The sequence below is a fragment of the Schistocerca serialis genome, chromosome 2 (assembly GCF_023864345.2).
Source record: "Schistocerca serialis cubense isolate TAMUIC-IGC-003099 chromosome 2, iqSchSeri2.2, whole genome shotgun sequence".
Lineage (NCBI taxonomy): Eukaryota > Metazoa > Arthropoda > Insecta > Orthoptera > Acrididae > Schistocerca > Schistocerca serialis.
The window spans coordinates 456,957,141-456,981,548 of record NC_064639.1 but is presented as its reverse complement, the minus strand read 5'-3'; the positions used below and the strand labels follow the sequence as shown (position 1 = coordinate 456,981,548).

Genomic DNA, 24,408 nt, shown 5'->3' with positions numbered 1-24,408 from the left:
CTGAGTTTAGCGTGCCTGGATGGGAAAGGCCAGATAGAAGGGGATAGGCCTGATGGAAGGTGGAAGTACTCCAAGTGATAGTTATAAAAGAATTGAGAGGGCAGGTGTAAACAATGATCGTTGTTCGAGAAGGCATGGTGTCACTGAACTTACCAGTTGATGGATGGATGACGAAGTTGACAGCTGCAGCAGCAACAACGATGACAATGACGAAAATGACGGAACAGCAGCAGTAGGGAGAAGGAGATGGTGTTCAATAACTAACCCATTTCTGTTCCACAGAACACAGTTCTCCAGCTTTTTCCTTTCTTACTTACTTTGAACCATGATTTTTGATTACATTATATAGGTCTGGAAATGTAGAATATGTAATGGAATGAGGACACTTATTTAAAAGAATAGGCATTAAGAGAGTGGTGACCTTTGCTTAAAAGAAGTCCATGTAATTGGACTTAGTTATGAAGCTTCTGTACCTTCACTTTGTTCTTTATCTAGTTAAATTTGAAAGAGGTTTAAAAGTTAGCATTAACATTTCACACTGCAACAGTAATGACAATAATTCCAGTATTTGAATGCTATAAAAACTACAAATCATCAGCGTAGTACAAGCCTATAATGCAGTAAAGCTCAGGAAAGGAAGAAAATGCTACTACAGTTTTTTCTGGAAGATAATTTGTACAGACTCTAATTTAATCTGTCTTATTTCATTCAGTACTTACAGCCAGAGGTAGTAGAGCAGCTATCTTCACTTTATCATTCTGGATTTCATAGAGAGGAGTGGTGGAAATTATAGAAAGGAACTGCTCAATTATGTCCGAAGACAAAACTGGGTCCTGGGCTAATACCATCCAGCATTCTGATACTGACCTGTTAACAAAAGAGTGGTAATTGCAGCAGTGGAAGTGGTGTCTGTAGCAGCAGTAGCAGTAGTAGTAGTAGTAGTAGTAGTAGTAGTAAGTAAAAATATAAAAGTGTTAAAATTAAACTTACAGGTCATATGGGAGTCGCTGAAGCAGCAGTGCGGATACCACAGACTTGGGATGATGATGTGCCAGAGCCAAAATTGCTCTTAGACCACCATTTCGAGTTTGTACATAATGTACATTAGACAGCTGCTTGAGAATGCCATCTAAATTAAAATTGTCACAGTATAATTAATACATAATAATTAAGCAGCTTTTAAAGAAAAATCATGCAAGAAGAGGAAAGAGAGAGGGATAGGTGAGGGAGAGAGAGGTTTGGAGGGGGGTGAGGTTGAGTGGTCTAAACCTTTTTTTAACTTGCATCACAAGTAAAAAAAGAAAGATAATATTTACTTAATATTGCTACCTGAATGTTACAACACTGTATTGTGAGAATCAGTAAAGGTCATGTATAAAAATCAATGAAACAAACCATAGCATGGATTTTAAAACACTAGGCTTTTTTATTTCTACAATTTTAAACATTTCTAGTAGAGGTAATTTTCCAGTAAACAAAAAATGTTTGGCATGATTTCTGTACCTATTCTGCTCACGATGACAAAATTTCTAGTTGATGCAATGAATGAATGGGTACTCATATGAATGGCAGTTAGCCCTAAATGTGGAAAAATGTAAGTTATTATGGATGACTAGGAAGATCAAATTTGTAAGGTTCGGACACATGATTACTAGTGTCCTGCTTGACACAGTCAAATTATTTAAATATCTAAGTGTAACGTTGCAGGGAAATATAAAATGGAATGAGAATGTGAGAACTGTGGTAAGATCTACTTCTGTAGATCTGACAGTGGTAAAGGACAAACCAACAAAGTAATTCTGTAGTTATATAAGCAACCCTAAATTTAAGGTGCGTTACCAAAGTTGTGCTCTTTTGCAAATGTCTCCTTGTAGTCCATCTCATTTGACAACAAACAGTATTTTTAATTTCTGATTGTAAAACAATACCATACGAAAGTGCTGGCAGGTCGACAGACACACAAACAAACACAAACATACACACAAAATTCAAGCTTTCGCAACAAACTGTTGCCTCATCAGGAAAGAGGGAAGAAGAGGGAAAGACGAAAGGATGTGGGTTTTAAGGGAGAGGGTAAGGAGTCATTCCAATCCCGGGAGCGGAAAGACTTACCTTAGGGGGGAAAAAAGGAAAAAAGGACGGGTATACACTCGCACACACACATATCCATCCACACATATACAGACACAAGCAGACATTTATAAAGGCAAAGAGTTTGGGCAGAGATGTTAGTCGAGGCGGCAGTAAAGAGGCAAAGATGTTGTTGAAAGACAGGTGAGGTATGAGTGGCGGCAACTTGAAATTAGCGGAGGTTGAGGCCTGGCGGATAACGAGAAGAGAGGATATACTGAAGGGCAAGTTCCCATCTCCGGAGTTCTAACAGGTTGGTGTTAGTGGGAAGTATCCAGATAACCCGGACGGTGTAACACTGTGCCAAGATGTGCTGGGCGTGCACCAAGGCATGTTTAGCCACACGGTGATCCTCATTACCAACAAACACTGTCTGCCTGTGTCCATTCATCCAAATGGACAGTTTGTTGCTGGTCATTCCCACATAGAAAGCTTCAAAGTGTAGGCAGGTCAGTTGGTAAATCACGTGGGTGCTTTCACACGTGGCTCTGCCTTTGATCGTGTACACCTTCCGGGTTACAGGACTGGAGTAGGTGGTGGTGGGACGGTGCATAGGACAGGTTTTACACCAGGGACGGTTACAAGGGTAGGAGCCAGAGGGTAGGGAAGGTGGTTTAGGGATTTCTTAGGGATGAACTAAGAGGTTACGAAGGTTAGGTGGACGGCGGAAAGACACTCGTGGTGGAGTGGGGAGGATTTCATGAAGGATGGATCTCATTTCAGGGCAGGATTTGAGGAAGTCGTATCCCTGCTGGAAAACCACAGTCAGAGTCTGATCCAGTCCCGGAAAGTATCCTGTCACAAGTGGGGCACTTTTGTGGTTCTTCTGTGGGAGGTTCTGGGCTTGAGGGGATGAGGAAGCGGCTCTGGTTATTTGCTTCTGTACCAGGTCGGGAGGGTAGTTGCGGGATGTGAAAGCTGTTTTCAGGTTGTTGGTGTAATGGTTCAGGGATTCCGGACTGGAGCAGATTCGTTTGCCACGAAGACCTAGGCTGTAGGGAAGGGACCATTTGATGTGGAATGGGTGGCAGCTATCATAATGGAGGTACTGTTGCTTGTTGGTGGGTTTGATGTGGACGGACATGTGAAGCTGGCCATTGGACAGATGGAGGTCAATGACAAGGAAAGTGGCATGGGATTTGGAGTAGGACCAGGTGAATCTGATGGAACCAAAGGAGTTGAGGTTGGAGAGGAAATTCTGGAGTTCTTCTTCACTGTGAGTCCAGATCATGAAGATGTCATCAATAAATCTGTACCAAACTTTCGGTTTGCAGGCCTGGGTAACCAAGAAGGCTTCCTCTAAGCGACCCATGAATAGGTTGGCGTACGAGGGGGCCATCCTGGTACCCGTGGCTGTTCCCTTTAATTGTTGGTATGTCTGGCCTTCGAAAGTGAAGAATTTGTGGGTCAGGATGAAGCTGCCTAAGGTAATGAGGAAAGAGGTTTTAGGTAGGGTGGCAGGTGATCAGCGTGAAAGGAAGAGCTTCATCGCAGCGAGGCCCTGGACATCCGGGATATTTGTGTATAAGGAAGTGGCATCAATGGTTACAAGGATGGTTTCCGGGGCTAACAGACTGGGTAAGGATTCCAGGCGTTCGAGAAAGTGGTTGGTGTCTTTGATGAAGGATGGGAGACTGCATGTAATGAGTTGAAGGTGTTGATCTACGTAGGCAGAGATACGTTCTGTGGGGGCTTGGTGACCAGCTACAATGGGGCGGCCGGGATGATCGGGTTTGTGAATTTTAGGAAGAAGGTAGAAGGTAGGGGTGCAGGGTGTCGGTGGGGTCATACTTAACCGTATGATAGTATTGTCAAGAAAGAAATGTGCGCCACTGGAAAGCAACTGAATATAATTTACTTACTCAGAATTTCATTAACTTGATGATAAAGCTCTCCTCCTTTAATCTTCAAAAATACATTCAGAATAACACTTGCACCACTGGAACTGCTAGGTTCAGCATCCATTAAACCATCCAGTAAACTGTCTGTGAATGGTATGACTTGAAATTGTGGTAGCTTTGAACACACTATATGTTAAAAACAAATACATGTATTGCGTCATTTTTCTGACAAGGTTCTAAAATATTAATAACCAAATAACCCAATAATAATTGGTTATGAACCGTAGATTAAAACTGAAGAAACTAAAAGGGCAGAAATTTAAGGAGATGGGACCTGGATAAACTGAAAGAACCAGAGGTTGTAGAGAGTTTCAGAGAGAGCATTAGGGGATGATTGACAAATACAGGTGAAAGGAATACAGTAGAAGAAGAACTGGTAGCTTTGAGAGAGAAAATAATGAAGGTAGCAGAGGATCAAGTAGATAAAATAATGAGGGCTAGCAGAAATCCTTGGGTAACAGAAGAGATAATGAATTTAATTTATGAAAGGAGAAAACATAAAAATGCAGTAAATAAAGCAGGCAAAAAGGAATACAAACTCTCAAAAACGAGACTGACGGGAAGTGCAAAATGGCTAAGCAAGAATGACTAGAGACCAAATGTAAGGATGTAGAAGCATATATCAATAGGGGTAAGACAGATACCACCTATAGGAAAATTAAAGAGATGTTTGGAGAAAAGAGAACTGCCTGTATGAATATCAAGAGTTCAGATGGGAAACCAGTCCTAAGCAAAGAAGGGAAAGTAGAAAGGTGGAAGGAGTATCTAGAGGGTCTATACAAGGGTGATGCACTTGAGGGCAACATTATGGAAATGAAAGAGGACGTAGATGAAGATGAAATGGGAGGTATGATTATGTGTGGAGAATTTGACAGAGCACTGAAAGACCTAAGTCAAAACAATGCCCCGGAAGTAGACAACATTCCATTAGAACTAATAATAGCCTTTGGAGAGCCAGCCACGACAAAACTCTTACCATCTGGTGAGCAAGATGTATGAGACACGTGAAATACTCTCAGACTTAAAGAAGAATATAATAATTCCAAACCCAAAGAAAGCAGGTGTCAACAGGTGTGAAAATTACCAAGCTATCGGTTTAATAAGTCATGGCTGCAAAATATTAACATGAATTCTTTACAGGTGAATGGAAAAACTAGTAGAAGCTGACCTCAGGGAAGATCAGTATGGATTCTGTAGAAATGTTGCAACACACAAGGCAATGCTGACCCTGCGGCTTATCTTAGAAGATAGATTAAGGAAAAGCAAACCTACATTTCTAGCATTTGTAGACTTAGAGAAAGCTTTTGACAATGTTAACTGAAATACTCTCTTTCAAATTCTGAAGGTGGCAGCGGTAAAATACAGGGAGCGAATAACTATTTACAATTTGTACAGAAACCAGATGGCAATTATAAGAGTTGAAGGGCATGAAAGGGAAGTAGCAGTTGAGAAGGGAATAACACAGTGTTGTAGCCTATCCCCAACATTATTCAGTCTGTATATCAAGCAAGCAGTAAAGGAAACAAAAGAAAAATTTGGAATAGGAATTAAAATCCACAGAGAAGAAATAAAAACTTTGAGGTCTGCCAATGATAGAGTAATTCTGCCAGACACAGCAGGGTCTGGAAGAGCAGTTGAATGGATTGGACAGTGTCTTGAAAGAATATAAGATGAACATCAACAAAATCAAAATGAGAATATTAAATCAGGTGATGCTGAGAAATTAGATTACGAAATGAGACACTTAAAGTAGTAGATGAGTTTTGCTATTTGGGGAGCAAAATAACTGATGATGGTAGAAGTAGAGAGAGTATAAAATGTAGATTGGCTATGGCAAGAAAAGTGTTTCTGAAGAAGAGAAATTTGTTAACATCGAGTATAGACTTAAGTCTCAAAAAGTCTTTTTTGAAAGTATTTGTATGGAGTGTAGCCATGTATGGAATTGAAACATGGACAATGAATAGTTCGGACAAGGAGATAATGGAGGCTTTCGAAATGTGGTGCTACAGAAGAATCCTGAAGATTAGATGGATAGATCATGTAACTAATGACGAGGTACTGAACAGAATTAGGGAGAAGAGGAATTTGTGGCACAACCTTACTAAAAGACGGGATTAGTTGGTAAGAAACCTTCCGAGACATCAAGAAACCACCAATTTAGTATTGTGGGGGAAGCGTAGAGAGTAAAATGCGTAGAGGGTAAAATTCATAGAGGGAGACCATGAGATGAATACACTAAGCAGATTCAAAAGGAAATAGGCTGCAGTAGTTTTTCAGATATGAAGAAGCTTGCACACAGATAGAGTAGCATGGAGAGCTGCATCAAACCAGCATCTGGACTGAAGAAAAAAACAACAACAACAACAACAACCTCCTACCCCCATTTTCCCTCCACGCACACATATTATTTCTGGTCATCGTTCACTGCAGTGGTTTTAAGGTTCAAGGTTATCTACTATGGCCAACACAACCAAATTCAATCGAAAAACGGCTGAACTAGTCAGAAGCTGGGATTCAGTTAACTCTGAAGTCCTTCCACCCAAGTCATGTGTTGTTTTTTCATCCTCTAATCAGTCCACCTTTCTGTGGCTTCATTTTAACCCTTTCTTTTTTCTGCTCTTCACTGTTTACTTCAATCCCTGATCACTGTCACCTTCCTTATACGAGGGCTATCCACAAAGTACATTTTGTTTTGGAATAAAGAATAAATAAAGTATTGGAAAATTTTTTTATTATATACAGATGAAAGCCACACTTAAATACTACTTTTCTACATAGTTGCCATTTAAATTAAGGCACTTATCGTAGCGATGGATGAGCTTGGAAATTCCTTCGTCGTAAAATTCGGCCACCTGCACCTTCAGCCCGCATCTCGTGGTCGTGCGGTAGCATTCTCGTTTCCCACGCCCGGGTTCCCGGGTTCGATTCCCGGCGGGGTCAGGGATTTTCTCTGCCTCGTGATGGCTGGGTGTTGTGTGATGTCCTTAGGTTAGTTAGGTTTAAGTAGTTCTAAGTCCTAGGGGACTGATGACCATTGATGTTAAGTCCCATAGTGCTCAGAGCCATTTGAACCATTTTTTTGCGCCTTCAACCACGTGGTTACCTCTTCTTGAAGCTGTGCGTTGTCATCAAAACGCTGCATAGCCAACCACTTCTTCATTGCTGGCAATAAGTGGAAGTCGCTCGGTGCCAGGTCGGGACTGTAAGGGGGATGAGGAAAACAACTCCCACCAAAAAGATTCGAGAACTTCACGAGTGGCATTTGCCGTGTGGGCCCGGGCGTTGTCGTGAATCAGCAAGATCTTTGAGCCCAACTTTCACCTGCGCTTGTTTTGTATTGCTGTTCTGAGGTTGTGCAGGGTTTGACAATACCTTTGAGAGTTTATTGTAGTGCCTCTTTCCAGGAAATCCACAAAAATCACACCTTTTCTGTCCCAAAAGACAGTCGCCATCACCTTCCTTGCTGACATTGTCTGCATGCATGTCCTGGGTTTTTGGGGGGAATTTGTGTGCCCCCACTGCATTGACTGCAATTTTGTCTTGCAGTTCACATGCTTAACCTATGTTTTGTCACCAGTAATGATGCGATCGAGTAATGAGTCGCCATCTTTCTCATAAGCGTCCAAAAACGTTAACGCTGCAGCCATTCGCTGATTTTTGTGAATCTCTGTCAAGATTTTTGGTATCCATCTTGCACAAAACTTGTGGTAACCAAGCTTTTCGGTGATGATTTCATGCAACAAACTTTGTGAAATTTGTGGAAAACTCATAGAGAGTTCAGTTATTGTGAAATTACCATTTTCAAGGACCGCGGCATCTACTTTTTCGACAAGTTCAGCAGTCACTATGCTGGGTCTTCCACTTCGCTCTTCGTCGTGAACGTTAGCTCGGCCATTTTTAAATTTTATGACCCATTGACGCACTCCACCTTCAGTGATTATGTTGTCCCCATACACTTCACAAAGCTGCTGATAGATTTCTATCGGTGTACAGTTTTTTTGCAGTCAGAAATCTTATTACAGCACGCACTTCACACTTCGCGGCATTTTCAATTAACGCTGACATTTCAAACTGTCACAGTAACTCAACGGAGTACAGCACGAACCTCTCACTAGCACGGCAGGATGCTGACGGAGCGGCGGAATGCCATGACACCAAGATGATCGCACTAGCCCCGCCCCTAATGGACAGAAACGAAAACATAATGTACTTTGTGGATAGCCCTCGTATCACAATCTGCTTCATGCACTCAAATGCAAATCCCTGGACAGATGACAACATTCTTTTGATAAAACACCACTGAGAAAATTTAGAGAATTGGCATTTGCAGTTGACTGCAGTACAATTTTACTATCAAATGGTTCAAATGGCTCTGAGCATTATGGGACTTAACATCTGAGGTCATCAGCCCGCTAGAACTTGGAACTACTTAAACCTAACTAACCTAAGGACATCACATATATCCATGCCCGAGACAGGATTTGAACCTGCGACCATAGCAGGTGTGCAGTTCCGGGCTGAAACACCTAGAACCGCTTGGCCACAGTGGCCGGTTTTTACTATCATGAACACACAATTTGCATAAGGAACATGAAGACAAGAAAATAGAAATTAGAACTTGTACATTCACAATATGTTGGCTTGTGGAGTATATATGTAGATGTCATACAAATCTCATTTTTCTGTTCCCTTATATCACACTCTCCTTGCCCCTTCAACTCTTAGAAGTCACATTTTCACAACACTTTGATGACCCACTTTGTTTCCTCTGCTACCCTTTTTACACAGTTACACAAGCACAGCAGTCCAGCTACACAAGCACAGCAGTCATTTTGGATGCAACAAGGTGACACAAATACAATGAAAAACATACTGTATGCTTCTTTCAGACTCTGTTACATTCTATAAAGCCCATCTCACACAGAGTAAGATTTGGTGCACTCTTACACGCCGACTCATATGGCGGCCAACTTGTGGGCTTTGTCTGTTAACCGACTGCCCTGCAGGGAACTGTATATGTTTCCCCTGACAGGTTTAGTGCTATTTTTCCTTATGAGGCCTAGTTGGGTTCCCTGCATGCTAACTGTAGTGACCCAATAAGGAACCCTGTTTGGTGACTGACATCACAGCCTACAGGACTGGAACTGGCTATGAGACAAATAACACCAGTTAACCCTTGATGCCAAACAGAACATCACACATTGGCTGGCGAACCTGCAATCTTTCTCAAACAGTTGTAAAAACCTACTTGGTACAAAAAAAGAATTCTCGCACATCTTATAACTTCATTCATCAGTTTCATGATGAACTGCCTATCATTTAGTTACTTGTCATATTTATTCTGATATTTTACGATTAAGTAAACTACTGGAAGTAGTTCGGGAAGTCTTCAGTGAAAAATAGAGGTCGCTAAGAATTTGCATTTGGAGCATGTTAGGTCATATGTTGCTGAATATGAAATGTAGCTAACATATCAAAGTTTTCTGTGAACTCTGAAGGATATTGCTGTACCTTCAATGTTGAGAAAATGGATTGTATGTAAAGTGTTTCATCCTGAGCTCAGCCACCAGTGAAAAGGCCAGAATGAAATCTTCATAAAATTCCTTGTAATCCTAAATGGTTTCAGGTATCACAACATTTTGGCAAATGACAGTATACAAAGAGGAGAGTATTTTACCATATGATTAATATGCGGAAGTTCCATATCTACTGTGATATTCAAGTGACTACAGATTTTTGCAGTGAAATTATGTAATATTTAACCCTCAAGCGGGAGCACCTATGTATAAAGTGCGTGAACCACAAATAAAATTGTTTCACACTGTTCCAGCATTGTCTCACAAGCGTGATACCATTATTACTGCAGGTAACACAGCGATAAACTGTGTTGTCATACATCCAAGAGATGAGCAATAATACAACATAAAAAGCGAGCTAGGTGAGGAAAAAATGTACGATCTGTGCAAGAAAATAATCTAGATTATGAGCTAGCAGCACTGTCCCACAATGAAGAAGTCGTCTATGAGATAATTAGTAATCAAACAAGTGGTTGGCTGGGATCTGATATGACTGTGCTGTTTAATGCTTCAAGTGGTTCATTACTGTGGGGAAGCATCTGTCTATGGCAAGACTGATTAACTGAGAATTTATTTTATTACTGTTTAATTAAACAGTGCTTCAGCTCATATTATGCAAATTTCATTTATCATTTTTTTATTAATCTCAGATTAAACTGTGATTTCACTCATACAAATTTATCTTTGAAACATAAAAACAGCCACTCTTTATATATGTATGTAGTGCATTGCATGTCTGCTCATGTTATGAAAAACAGCGTGACCACTCGAAGGCTAAGCACCCTCAATAGCTGGTGAAATGAGAATAATTGTGCATTTGGAACAACATGTGTGAAGAAATTACAGTTTATTTTTTATACTGAGACTTGGCATTTTCATAAACTATTGGCATGTCTTTGCATCAGTTGCTGTTTTATGACTGTTGCAATTTCAACTGCATTAGAATGTCAGTGAAACGAATATTTATAAACTCTGCTGCATTTGGGCAAAAGACATCGATTAATGTGGCAACAAAGAGTCTCATGTACTACTCAAAACTCACCAATGATTACGTTTCTCTGAAGAAAAATAAAGCACATACCATGGTATCTTTTCTTTTCTTTTTCTACACATAATAAGGGATTTCACTTTTTCATCACAATCATCTTTCAGTTTGTCGAAAATATTGGTGATCTGTTTACACTTTGATAGGTAGATGAGTGGATTCTGAAAATTTAAATGTTTTCATATTTCTCAAAGCATCAAGATATAGAAATGAAATTCTCTGTCCAATGTCAATCCATATCATTCATTATTAAAAAGACACTGGGGTACGGGATTCTATTAAAATTTCAAAAGACATATCAATTATCTTTGCCAGACCTCTTATTCCCTCTAGTTTTTTTCAGAGAGAAGTTATCAGTGGCTAGTTTTCAGTAATATGTTAAATTACCTAGCTGGCATATTCACTTCTGCTTCTTTTGCCAAAACAAAGCAGAGTTTGTAAATATTTATGGAACTGACATTACAATGCAGTTGAAACAGTCAAAAAATCGTAAAACAGCAACTGATTGAAAGACAAGTCGATAGTTTATAACAATGTCCATCTCAGTACAAAAATAAAGTGAAATTTCCTCACATATGTTGTTTCCAAACCACAATAATTCTTGGTTCACCAGCTATCGATGGTGCTTAAATATTGCATCACTTCATTGTAAAAGACCTGTAGTCACTTTATTACAGTGGTAGATATGGAAGTTTTGCATATTAATCATATGGCAAAATACTGTCCTCTGTGTGTACTATCATTTCACAAAATCTTGTTCCAGCACCTGATACCATTGGTGAGATATGAGGTATTTCGTGAATACTTCATTCTGGCTTTTTTTCTAGCAAGAGGGTTCAGACAAAGTGCTTTATATGTGATCCATTTTCTTTTGATTGGTAATAGATAGCAATATCCCTAAAATTTTAAAGAAAAATTCAATGTGTTAGCTACATTTCATATATAGCAAAATATGACCTAATATGCACCACACACAAATTCATAGCAACCTGTATTTTTCACTGTCAACTTTCTAAAATTCTTGCAGTAGTTTACTTAATCATAAAATTACACAATACATTTGACCATTAACAAAATGATAGGCAGTTCCTCATGAAGCTTATGAATGAAGCTATATGATGAGCGAGAATCAAATTTTTTCACAAAACAAGTGTTTGAGAAAGATTGCAGCTCGGCCGGCTCACACATCCTGCCATTCAAGGAGTCAAGCCAGCCAGCTAGCTTTCGTGTCGAATCATACATGCATCATACAGGTTCAGCATGCAAGATAGCCATCACCCCCACCTGCTAGCTGGCAGCCATGTATGTCATCTAGCAAACATGCTGAGAACCTTACTGCATGTGAGACAGCCTTAAGTACGTATTTTCTGTTTTGCACTACAATTACTAAATGCTACTGCCCATCTACATTAGTCATTATGTTTGTGTTGCTCCAAAATGAAATCAAAGACAACAACAGAACAATTATTGCAAAATAGAGAAATTTACAACGAAAAAAGATTAACTATCATTACATATTGTGGTTTCTTGTAGTTGCATTCTAGCTTCGTTTGTACATCTTATACCTTATGTCACTACCACTGAGATAGTAAAGAGCTATCACATCACAACACATGTTCAGGCCTGCTCAGTACTGTTTTTATCACACCTATCTGGTTCAAATTGCTCTGAGCACTATGAGACTTAACATCTGAGGTCATCAATCCCCTAGAACTTAGAACTAGAACTACTTAAACCTAATTAACCTAAGGACCTCATACACATCCATGCCCTGGCAGGACTTGAACCTGCGACCGTAGCGGTCGCGCAGTTCCAGACTGAAGCGCCTACAGCTGCTCAGCCACACCAGCTCGCCACACCTATCTGACTGAACACAAGTTTCCTATGTATGTATGTATGTATGTATGCACATAATGAGATGCTTCTCTCAGAGAACTCAATCTCACATGTCTATGGCACAAAGATTGTTAACAATTTATATTCAAATAGTATTCAGATTCCTCTCAATGAACTGCAAAGAAAACTTAAGCTGGGCTTAACAAAAGCAGTATTTGTGAGAATCTGTGTAAGGGTGCAACATGAGTTCACAACTAAATGCTAATTTTTAAAGTATAATGTGATGCACTTTTGCATCATATCTGCAACTTTTTGGGCTTTATAAATAAGAATGGTGAGTTTCATGATTAATAAAATGGACTAAAATGGGAATAGTGTGAATGGTATGATGTCAATAAGAAAGTTATGAGTGTTAAAGGACATGATTGGAGAAAACATGAGAGAAGGGAGTGAGACAGAGTTGGAGTCTATCCCTCATTGTACTGGATCTCTTCACACAGTGAGGAGAAAAGGAAAGCAAGGATAAATTTAGAAAATGACTTGGAAGATCAGGATGAAGAAATAAACTTCAAGCTTTGCCTATAATATTGGAATCTTGTCAGAGGCAGCAATGAGCTGAGAAAGAGCTTTATGGCATAGCTCAACTAAAAGAATGGACAGGTTGATAGAATACGTCATGAGGCATAAAGGTACAGCTAACATAGTAATGGATGCAAACTTGTTAGGTAAAAATTGTTTGAGGATACCAAAGTTTGAATACAATACGTTGATTCAAACTGATGTAGGATACAGTAGTAAAGCAGATTTGAAAAAGACTTGCACAAGACAAACTACTGTGGAAAGCTGCATCAAACATTTCACGAGACTGGTAGCTACAACAATAGGCAGTGTGGATGATAATATTCCATTATGTTGGCCTCTATAAATGAAATTGTTGTAAATACTGGAGGCATTAGATATTTTGTGATGGGAGAATTTTTTGGGTTTTTCTGTATCCGTCTTTCCTATACATAGTAAAGCAGGACTTCCCTTTCTACTACTACACACATCAAAAAAAGTTTTGCATCACCTCAGTTCCGCAACCTGTACAGAAAATTGGAATCCTTTTTATTGCTCATGAAAGCCACACATTGCATGCTGTACCACCATTGAGTGAGACCTTCAGAGGTGGTGGTCCAGATTGCTGTACACACCGGTACCGCTAATACCCAGTAGCATGTTCTCTTGCACTGATGCATGCCTGTATTAGTTGTGGCATACTATCCACAAGTTCATCAAGGCACTATTGGTCCAGATTGTACCAATACTCAACGACGATTTGGCATAGATCCCTCAGAGTGGTTGGTTGGTCACATCGTCCATAAACAGCCCTTTTCAATCTATCCCAGGCATGTTCGATAGGGTTCATGTCTGGAGAACATGCTGGCCAATCTAGTTGAGCAATGTCATTATCCTCAAGGAAGTCATTCAGAAGATGTGCATGATGGGACTGCGAATTGTCATCCATGAAGACTAATGCCTTGCCAATATGCTGCTGATATGGTTGCACTATTGGTTGGAGGATAGAATTTATGTATCGTATAGCTGTTGTGCTATTCAACATGGTGGCATTGCTGTCAGGGTTCCTCTGAGCCATAATCCGTAGGTAGTGGTCTTCCACAACACTAGTAGCCCTTCGGTGGCCTGAGTGGTGAGACATGCCATCAACAGTTCATCTCTCCTTATATCCTCCATGTCTGAACAACATCGATTTGGTTTACTCCGAGATGCCTGGATACTTCCCTGGTTGAGAGCCCTTCTTGGCACAAAGTAACAATGCAGACGTGATCGAACCACTGGGGTATTGAGCATCTAGGCATGGTTGAACTACAGACAACACGAGCCATGTACCTCCTTCCTGGTGGAATGACGGGAACTGATTGGCTGTCGGACCCCCTCCGTCTAATAGGTGCTGCTCATGCATGGCTGTTTAAATTTTTGGGCAGTTTTAGTGACATCTCTGAATAGTCAAAGGGACTGTACCTGTGATACAATATTCACAGTCAACATCTATCTTCACGAGTCCTGGGAACTGGGCCGACCCAAAATTTTTTTTGATGTGTGTATTTAAGACTTACTGTGATCTTTGACTGTACAAATTACTTTTAAAAACTAATACTTTTATACGGTCTCCCTGGTTACAACCTCAATATGGATGACTTTATAATTTATTGTTATATAAATGTCCAGCTGTGATGTACAGTACAGGAAGCATATCCCATAACTTAAGACAGTTGTGTCTTAAAATAGTTTAGCCTGTTGCATAGTTTATCCCTATTTTTTCAGAAAAAAAATGGAATTACATTTCACTGTCATCATTACTATGCTTCAAATTCTACCTGTTACATACTTACTGTCAATTTTGTCGATAGTATGTTCTTGACTTTCTTACCTATCTCTGAACTTCTCTAACTCCTAACTACTTCTGATTCTGAAGAAAGTGTCATCGGCCACAAAATCTATGTATTGGCACTTTTATCCATTTCTTTAGGATACGAGTTTTTGAGACTGTTACTATAGCAGTTACATTTACAGTGTTATTGAATATCATCAAAAATTCCAACAATTTGTTTTCAGAATCTAAAGAGTGAAACAATTGTCTGCACTTAAGTTTACTATTCTTAAATACCATTTACAGGTTTCCAAGGCTGGTGTGAATAATTAAGGTAAAATGAAAAATGCAATACCTGAGCAAGGTCACCTGTAGCTTTAAAGAGTCTCTGAGGATCATCAGTTTGGAGTTCATTCTGCACTTTATTAAAATGATTCGTGAACTCATTTTCATAATCTTTAGAATGTCCTTCGTATCTGGCTGCCAAACAAAGAACCAGATATACACAATCTGTAGCTTTCTGGCGCACTTTCAAATCAGGATCAGTGCACCGAGGAGCAATACGACCCAATATTATTCCAGTCTGACTGAACTTTGTCGGCGTCTGAAAAATCATTCATTCACTGGCATCAGTCACATAAGTTTCATACAGTTTTCTACATAATCACCACATTATCAGTCAGTTACCTCACATCCAAATCTGACATTGCTAATATAGCAATGCAAAATGGTACTCAGTGTGTCCAAGGCAGCAGTCCTCTGGGAAGCATATTTTTGAGATATCCAAGGTTCCAAGAGGGTAAACATTTCATCAAGTGTTGATGGACATACAGAAATAAGCAGCATTTCTTGAACCAGCATTCCTGAAAATTGTACATCTAATATAGTAAATAATGAAGTAAAAAGAGATTACAATTTCAGAAAAGAAACTGATCCAATGACCTGGAATTAAGATTACAACTCAAATACGATGACAGTTCAAGAAGTCCTATGCTTGACACAGGAAATTTGTTTTTAAACTTGTGGCTTATTTTATTTATGCACTAACTAATTTTTTTGTGTATTCACCGTGTTATGTTTTTAACCACACAAAATTTATCACAATATGTACTTTTCTGCTAAGGATATATTTTTAAAAGGTAATATTTTCCAGATTGGTACATTCCTGAATTAGCTGGGCATGGTGTATGTGACAAACAATAATTTCCAAAATGCTGCACCTTCGTTAAAGTGTGAACAGATGTGACGTCATGATACGTAAGTGCATTCTTCATTGTTAGCACGAATTTTTAACAGTAATGAAACGAGACCCAATCTGCATCAATATGGAGAAAAATAACATATCAATGCTACTGATTCCCCTGTATTTCATCAGGATAAGAAGTTAAGAAGTTCAGAACTGACAGAGGTGAATGGCAAGTAGATCCCATGTCACTAAATCTGTTCTCAGTAGCCCTGGAGTAAGTTTTCAGATACTTATACGGAGGGAGATGGGGGGAGGGGCGGGGGGGGGGGGGGGGGGGGACCCTCACGTACCATTTTCATCTACTTCAGATAAACTTCAACATGAAAAGAAAAGAAAATTAACACAGCAAACATGAAATCGGGATTATAATTCATTTATAGTATGAAAAAAATAATGTACAATGACTGCATCAAAAAGAAAATAACATAAGTGTCACAGAACCAATATATGTGTGTGTGTCTAGAGCAGATGAACAAGTAATCAAAACACTAAAAGTGATGGTATCAGTAAAATTAAAGAGAATTTTCATACGTAAGTTTAGTAAGTGTTTGAAACATGAGTTCACACTCAATGTGTACATGGTATCAGAAAACATGCAGGAGTAACTTGAATACACTGTGGATTTTCAATGCCTTGACTCAGAATTACAAATGAGAGGGCTGACTGTTAAACAAAAGATCCATAATCTTTTTTAGCATGATGATGATGATGGAATAAAATGTTTAATGTGCCTCTTGAAATGCAGAACCATGCTAGTAACCCAGGGCATGCATCCCGCATAAATTTGGTGAAGTCATCCAGCCATTAGACCCTGTTCAGGAGAGGGGCACCAAAAATGGCTATACAAAGAACACAACACATGCTATGAACTTTTATTAATTAAAAAGAAGAAAAACTTATCTCTGATTTTATGTCAAGGTATTCTTTAATGATATGTCCCTTTTAAAGTTATATATATATATATATATATTTTTTTTTTTTTTTTTTTGTTTGGGGGGGGGGGGGGGGGGAGGGTGGGTGGACACCTTGTCAAATAACTTGAGCATTCAATAGGTAAGTAAATACATGAAGACTTAAAATTTATATTGAAAGGAAAAAGAAGAATGAATGTGACCCTTCACAATGTATAACTGAAGATTATGTAAAGGAGGTTTGCATCCAGTAGTGTAAGCAGACCACTAGCTACTGCTATAATTAATTATGATGATGGTTTTGGTGCTGTAACAACAACAATGTAGGTTGATTACAACAGTGAAAGTTGTTAAGAGCCCGAATCCACTTGCCATTACTGAAACTGGAAATATAGTAAATCATTTGAGAACCACAAGAGTCTTAAAAAGCGAAAAATGGTAACAGTCTTACAAAACTTACTGAAATAAAGTTTTTTCCTTCTTGCCCAATTGTGTTACAATCAGTGTATGTTCTGGTCTATTGGAAGGATTCTGGAAAGAAGCAGCTACTCTGAAAAACTTAATACTATTGAAAGTTATCTTTATTACAACTCATCTACTCAAGATAATTACCAAGTGGGTATGACTAATAATTGAGAAAGTACATTAGAAAGCTATGCAATTTGTTACATGATTATTGCTTTCACATAAGTATGTTAGGGAGATGTTCAACAAACTCCAGTGGGGGAGAATGTAATAAAAGTGTTTGAAGTCACTTAAAGAACTAATTCTAACAAATGGAGACACACTTGCTATAGCGGAAGGTTAATAATGCCTTTGTTCCATCCCCACCCCCTTTCTCCTCCTCCTCTTCCTCTTCCTTCTCAAAGACAAATTGGGGGAGAAATACAATGATAAAAGACATCACTCAAATAGGAGAAGGGATGGACTGGTCACATACAAACTAGCAATAAACACATAAAGCAATCTTTTATTACGTTTAATATAAAATCTTCATGAAGGCAAGCTGCCAATTTCCAAAATCTTATTAACTTCTGCAGATTGTCTAATTCCTTGTTTAGCTTTTCTTTCATATTATGAAATAGAAACCTGCTATAAATTCCAACTAGAATTTACCTATTAATTTTTCACTTTTGCTGCCCCACATAATGCTGCTTCAGGGATACTAAGAATAAAATTATTTTTAATTCAGCACGCTGGTACCTTTTCTGCTTTGCATTAGCACTTTGTCTGAAGTGAAAGGTACTGCTCTACAGCAAATATTTTCAACAATCGTACTAAGAGGATGATGATAATGATACAACAACGTTTGGGCCACATTCAATTTATTGTCCTCGTGGATTTCATTTTCAGAAATGATTATGTAACAAACGGAAGCTGAAGAATACTGTTTAGCTGAGCGGTCAGCACATCTGACATATGCAATGGGCCTGGTTTCGATTCCTTGCCAGGTTAGAGATTTTCTCTGCTTTGTGTTGTGTTGTTATCATCATCATCATCATCATCATCATCATCATAATCAAAACGCAAATCACCGAATGTAGTGTCAAATGGAAAGGCTCGCAACTCAGCAGCCGAACTTCCATAGGTGGGGACTCTCGGCCATTAGTGCCATATGATCATTTCATTTCATTATTTACTGAATCTCACTATAAGAAACAAGGGCTTGAAAAACAAAACATCATTACAAATAATGGAAAGAGTAAAGATAATCATATAAATCAAGTATACTTCAACTATATGGCACATGGTTATCTTCAGTCATTCCATTACCTGCATTCCAACCAGAAGTTATCATATTACAGTGGCTTCACAAATATTAAATGAGTATAAGTAACAAGCATCTGAACAAAATACACATAAGTAAAATGTAAGACCAGGACATACAAAAAAGTTACGGTAGTAAAGGGTATAGATAACCATTTTGCACTCACCTAATGCTGACTGTAAATCTTCAATTTCTGGAGTTATTCCACTATTTTCTGTTAGTAATTCATCACTAGCGGTGTCAGGCTGCCTCTGTACCGACTTTGAATCCAGTAAAATAACGTGGTACACCTTTGTGAAACAATGTTTCAATACAGATATACGCTCTTGTGGTGCCAGTGCAGGGGGAAGCTTACTGAGAATTATTAAGTTGTCAATCCATTATTGTTTTATCTCTAATCCTGAAGCAAATTAATTTCAGCTGCCATAAGCAAAGTGAAAAAAAAAAAAAAAAAAAAAAAAAAAAAAAAAAAAAAAAAAAAAACCACTCAGAAACTCCTAATGGTTCTTTCTGATCAACTTAAATATAGTAATCAATAATCAGACTGCCCTAATGAGGTTTACGGCATGATTATAGTTATCTTCCTGTTCTTTGACAATTATTGCCAGTGCTCACCATATCTTACAAAACAAGCAACATAGTGGAACATTCAGGAAAATACACAGGAAGAAAGAATTACGCAGTGATGGATGTCACAGATTAAATGACAAAGTACTTAATGATATTCTGTTCACAGCTGCTCCTGCCAAGACAAAATACTATTACAAAAGTCATAACAAACAAACAAACAAGTAAATAAATTTCATTGGCTCTGAATCTGATGTGAGCCTTATTTCAGAAGTATTGCCTACCACTGTTGAAGCACTTGGCCCACTGTGGTAAGATGATGAATGGCCGCCTTGCAAAACTCCTGAGCTTTGCTGTGAATCAGTTCCAAATTTAATGCTTCACATCATTGTCCAAGGTGAATCATTTGCGTCTCAGAGCCCTCTTTAGCTCAACAAAAATGGCATGATTGCAGGTAGGCAAGTCTGCACAGTATGTGGGATAGTATTCTGGATTTACGCACCCCCATAAATAAATTTTTTCCACCCCCATGAACCATGGACCTTGCCGTTGGTGGGAGGGCTTGCGTGCCTCAGCGATACAGATGGCCGTACCGTAGGTGCAACCACAACGGAGGGGTATCTGTTGAGAGGCCAGACAAACATGTGGTTCCTGAAGAGGTGCAGCAGCCTTTTCAGTAGTTGCAGGGGCAACAGTCTGGATGATTGACTGATCTGGCCTTGTAACATTAACCAAAACGGCCTTGCTGTGCTGGTACTGCGAACGGCTGAAAGCAAGGGGAAACTACAGGCGTAATTTTTCCCGGTGACATGCAGCTTTACTGTATGATTAAATGATGATGGCGTCCTCTTGGGTAAAATATTTCGGAGGTAAAATAGTCCCCCATTCGGATCGCTGGGCGGGGACTACTCAAGAGGATGTCGTTATCAGAAGAAAGAAAACTGGCGTTCTACGGATCGGAGCGTGGAATGTCAGATCCCTTAATCGGGCAGGTAGGTTAGAACATTTAAAAAGGAAAATGGATAGGTTAAAGTTAGATATAGTGGGAATTAGTGAAGTTCGGTGGCAGGAGGAACAAGACGTTTGGTCAGGTGATTACAAGGTTATATATACAAAATCAAATAGGGTTAATGCAGGAGTAGGTTTAATAATGAATAAAATAATAGGAGTGCGGGTTAGCTACTACAAACAGCATAGTGAACGCATTATTGTGGCCAAGATAGACACAAAGCCCATGCCTACTACAGTAGTACAAGTTTATATGCCAACTAGCTCTGCAGATGATGAAGAAATTGATGAAATGTATGAAGAGATAAAAGAAATTATTCAGGTAGTGAAGGGAGACGAAAATTTAATAGTCATGGGTGACTGGAATTCGTCAGTAGGAAAAGGGAGAGAAGGAAACATAGTACGTGAATATTGATTGGGGGGAAGAAATGAAAGAGGAAGCCGCCTTGTAGAATTTTGCACAGAGCATAACTTAATCATAGCTAACACTTGGTTCAAGAATCATAAAAGAAGGTTGTATACTTGGAAGAATCCTGGAGATACTAAAAAGTATCAGATAGATTATATAATGGTAAGACAGAGATTTAGGAACCAGGTTTTAAATTGTAAGACATTTCCAGGGGCAGATGTGGATTCTGACCACAATCTATTGGTTATGAACTGCAGATTGAAACTGAAGAAACTGCAAAAAGGTGGGAATCTAAGGAGATGGGACCTGTATAAACTGAAAGAATCAGAGGTTGTAGAGAGTTTCAGGGAGAGCATAAGGGAACAATTGACAGGAATGGGGGAAAGAAATACAGTAGAAGAAGAATGGGTAGCTCTGAGAGATGAAGTAGTGAAGGCAGCAGACGATCAAGTAGGTAAAAAGGCGAGGGCTAATAGAAATCCTTGGGTAACAGAAGAAATATTGCATTTAATTGATGAAAGGAGAAAATATAAAATTGCAGTAAATGAAGCAGGCAAAAAAGGAATACAAACGTCTCAAAAATGAGATCGACAGGAAGTGCAAAATGGCTACGCAGGGATGGCTAGAAGACAAATCTACGGATGTAGAGGCGTATATCACTAGGGGTAAGATACATACTGCTTACAGGAAAATTAAAGAGACCTTTGCACAAAAGAGAACCACTTGCATGAATATCAAGAGCTCAGATGGAAACCCAGTTCTAAGCAAAGAAGGGAAAGCAGAAAGGTGGAAGTAGTGTGTAGAGGGTCTATACAAGGGCGATATTCTTGAGGACAATACTTTGGAAATGGAAGAGGATGTAGATGAAGATGAAATGGGAGATATGATATTGCGTGAGGAGTTTGACAAAGCACTGAAAGACCTAAGTCGAAACAAGGCCCCGGGAGTAGACAACATTCCATCAGAACTACTGATTGCCTTGGGAGAGCCAGCCCTGACAAAGCTCTACCATCTAGTGAGCAAGATGTATGAGACAGGCGAAATACCCTCAGACTTCAAGAAGAATACAATCCCAAAGAAAGCAGGGGTCGACAGATGTGAAAATTATCGAACTATCAGTTTAATAAGCCACGACTGCAAAATACTAACACGAATTCTTTACAGATGAATGGAAAAACTGGTAGAAGCCGACCTCGGGGAAGATCAGTCTGGTTTCCGCAGAAATGTTAGAACACGTGAGCCAATACTGACCCTATGAATTATCTTAGAAAATAGATTAAGGAAAGGCAAACCTACATTTCTAGTATGTTGACTGGAATACTCTCTTTCAAATTCTGAAGGTGACAGGGGTACAATACAGGGAGCGAAAGGCTATTTACAATTTGTACAGAAACCAGATGGCAGTTATAAGAGTCGAGGGTCATGAAAGGGAAGCAGTGGTTGGGAAGGGACTGAGACAGGGTTGTAGCCTCTCCCTGATGTTATTCAATCTGTATGTTGAACAAGCAGTAAAGGAAACAAAAGAAAAATTCGGAGTAGGTATTCAAATCCATGGAGAAGAAATTAAAACTTTGAGGTTCGCTGATGACATTGTAATTCTGTCAGAGACAGCAAAGGACTTGGAAGAGCAGTTGAACGGCATGGACAGTGTCTTGGAAGAAGGATGTAAGATGAACATCAAAAAAAGCAAAATGAGGATAATGGAATGTAGTCGAATTAAGTCGGGTGATGCTGAGGGAATAAGATTAGGAAATGAGACACTTAAAGTAGTAAAGGAGTTTTGCTATTTGGGGAGGAAAATAACTGATGATGGTCGAAGTAGAGAAGATATAAAATGTAGACTGGCAATGGCAAGGAAAGTGTTTCTGAAGAAGAGAAATTTATTAACATAGAGTATTGATTTAAGTGTCAGGAAGTCATTTCGCAAAGTATTTGTATGGAGTGTAGCCATGTATGGAAGTGAAACATGGATGATAAATAGTTTAGACAAGAAGAGAATAGAAGCTTTCGAAATGTGGTGCTACAGAAGAATGCTGAAGATTAGATAGGTAGATCATAAAACTAATGAGGAGGTATTGAATAGAATTTGGGAGGAGAGGAGTTTATGGCACAACTTGACTAGAAGACGGGATCGGTTGGTAGGACATGTTCTGAGGCATCAGGGAATCACCAATTTAATATTGGAGGACGGCGTGGAGGGTAAAAATCGTAGAGGGAGACCAAAAGATGACTACACTAAGCAGATTCAGAAGGGTGTAGGTTGCAGTAGGTACTGGGAGATGAAGAAGCTTGCACAGGATAGAGTAGCATGGAGAGCTGCATCAAACCAGTCTCAGGACTGAACACCACAGCAGCAGCAGCAACAACAACAACATATACTGTAGGTGTCACAGTCTCAGATGCACGCATCTTTTGTGCCACGACATTCTGGTGTATTGTAAAATTGAGATGAATTATATCTGATGATGATGTTGGACAGTGTACTGTTTGCTGTGTTCTTGTGGATTTATGTTCAGATTTTGTGTTGAAATTAATAAAAATTAATATCGATCACTAGTTGATGGTTCTTATTTCTGTGGAGTTGGAAAATATCTTAGCTGCAGATTATACCAGATTTATTATATAATGACAGTCAGTTCCAGTGACTTATTTATTTTATATTTTTACAAGCTCAAAGAGGAAGTCATACATAATATTCTGACTATGATATAAGATTGATTTCTGGAAGAGTTAGTCATATTTATATTAATGAAAGATTTTACTGTTGAGAAATTTAGATTTTAGGCATATACGGGCTTTGCCAGTTAAAGAAAAATATTTCAGTTCTTTGAAGGCAGCATATGCAGAAGAATTTAATTCCTGTCATTCCTGCACTGCAGCTACCAGAGCTGTTTTTAATCTCTCAAATTGAAAAAATGACCTTGCAACTATGTTTCAAAAACTAATTTAGAGGAAAAAATTACTAGGTCTCCATTGTGATGGAGAGGGTTGTTTTATGTGGTTTACAGTTCTACTATCAAATGAATAATTAAATAAACATGTAACACCACCCAGTGTCAACCAATCAACCAGGAGGAGGAGGAGGAGGAGGAGGAGGAGGAGTAAAACAATGTGAAGAAAGAAAATAATTTTTGTCTATCCAGATATAACTGGTGGGCAACGCCAGCTGAGTAGTCCACTGTCGCCTCTATATACAGGTGAATTCACAGTAAACATGATTTCAACAATCGCTGCTGCTGACACTAAGGTCGCTACCACTGGCACTCATCTGTCTGTAGCAATCATTATTTCAAATGGCGCTGCCACCTCCGGTCACAGCTATGCCACCTATGGGGGCTGCCACCACTTGGCCACGGCAGATGTACTTACGAGCACTGCAGCCACTGGGCCATAGCAGATGCCGCATCAGGTTGCTGCTGCCACCACTGGGCCGCAGCAGATGCCGCTGCCCTTGCTGCAACCAACATTTATTCTCGGTGGTGCTGCTCTGCCTCTTCCACTTCCGACATTGCCACATCCTCCTCCAATCACTGCCACTGCTTTCAGTCACTGTCACTGTAACAGCTGTTGGCAGCATCACTGTAGTTGCTGTTGACTTTGCTGCCACTTGCCACTTGCAGTCAACACTGCCTTATCACTC

The 24,408-nt window shown here is 39.3% G+C and overlaps 1 protein-coding gene across 3 annotated transcripts in view; it reads right to left on the bottom strand.

The window, feature by feature from the left end:
* Positions 1-24,408, bottom strand: part of LOC126457353 (maestro heat-like repeat-containing protein family member 1) — a 247,734-nt gene that overhangs the window by 120,206 nt on the left and 103,120 nt on the right. For all 3 annotated transcript variants that reach the window (XM_050093582.1, XM_050093583.1, XM_050093584.1), the window contains exons 16-21: positions 18,951-19,138; positions 15,547-15,722; positions 15,215-15,463; positions 3,993-4,161; positions 991-1,129; positions 720-867 (exon numbers count right to left, since the gene is read on the bottom strand). In XM_050093582.1, coding sequence (XP_049949539.1) covers positions 720-867; positions 991-1,129; positions 3,993-4,161; positions 15,215-15,463; positions 15,547-15,722; positions 18,951-19,138 — 1,069 coding nt within the window. The remainder of the gene's footprint in view (positions 1-719; positions 868-990; positions 1,130-3,992; positions 4,162-15,214; positions 15,464-15,546; positions 15,723-18,950; positions 19,139-24,408) is intronic.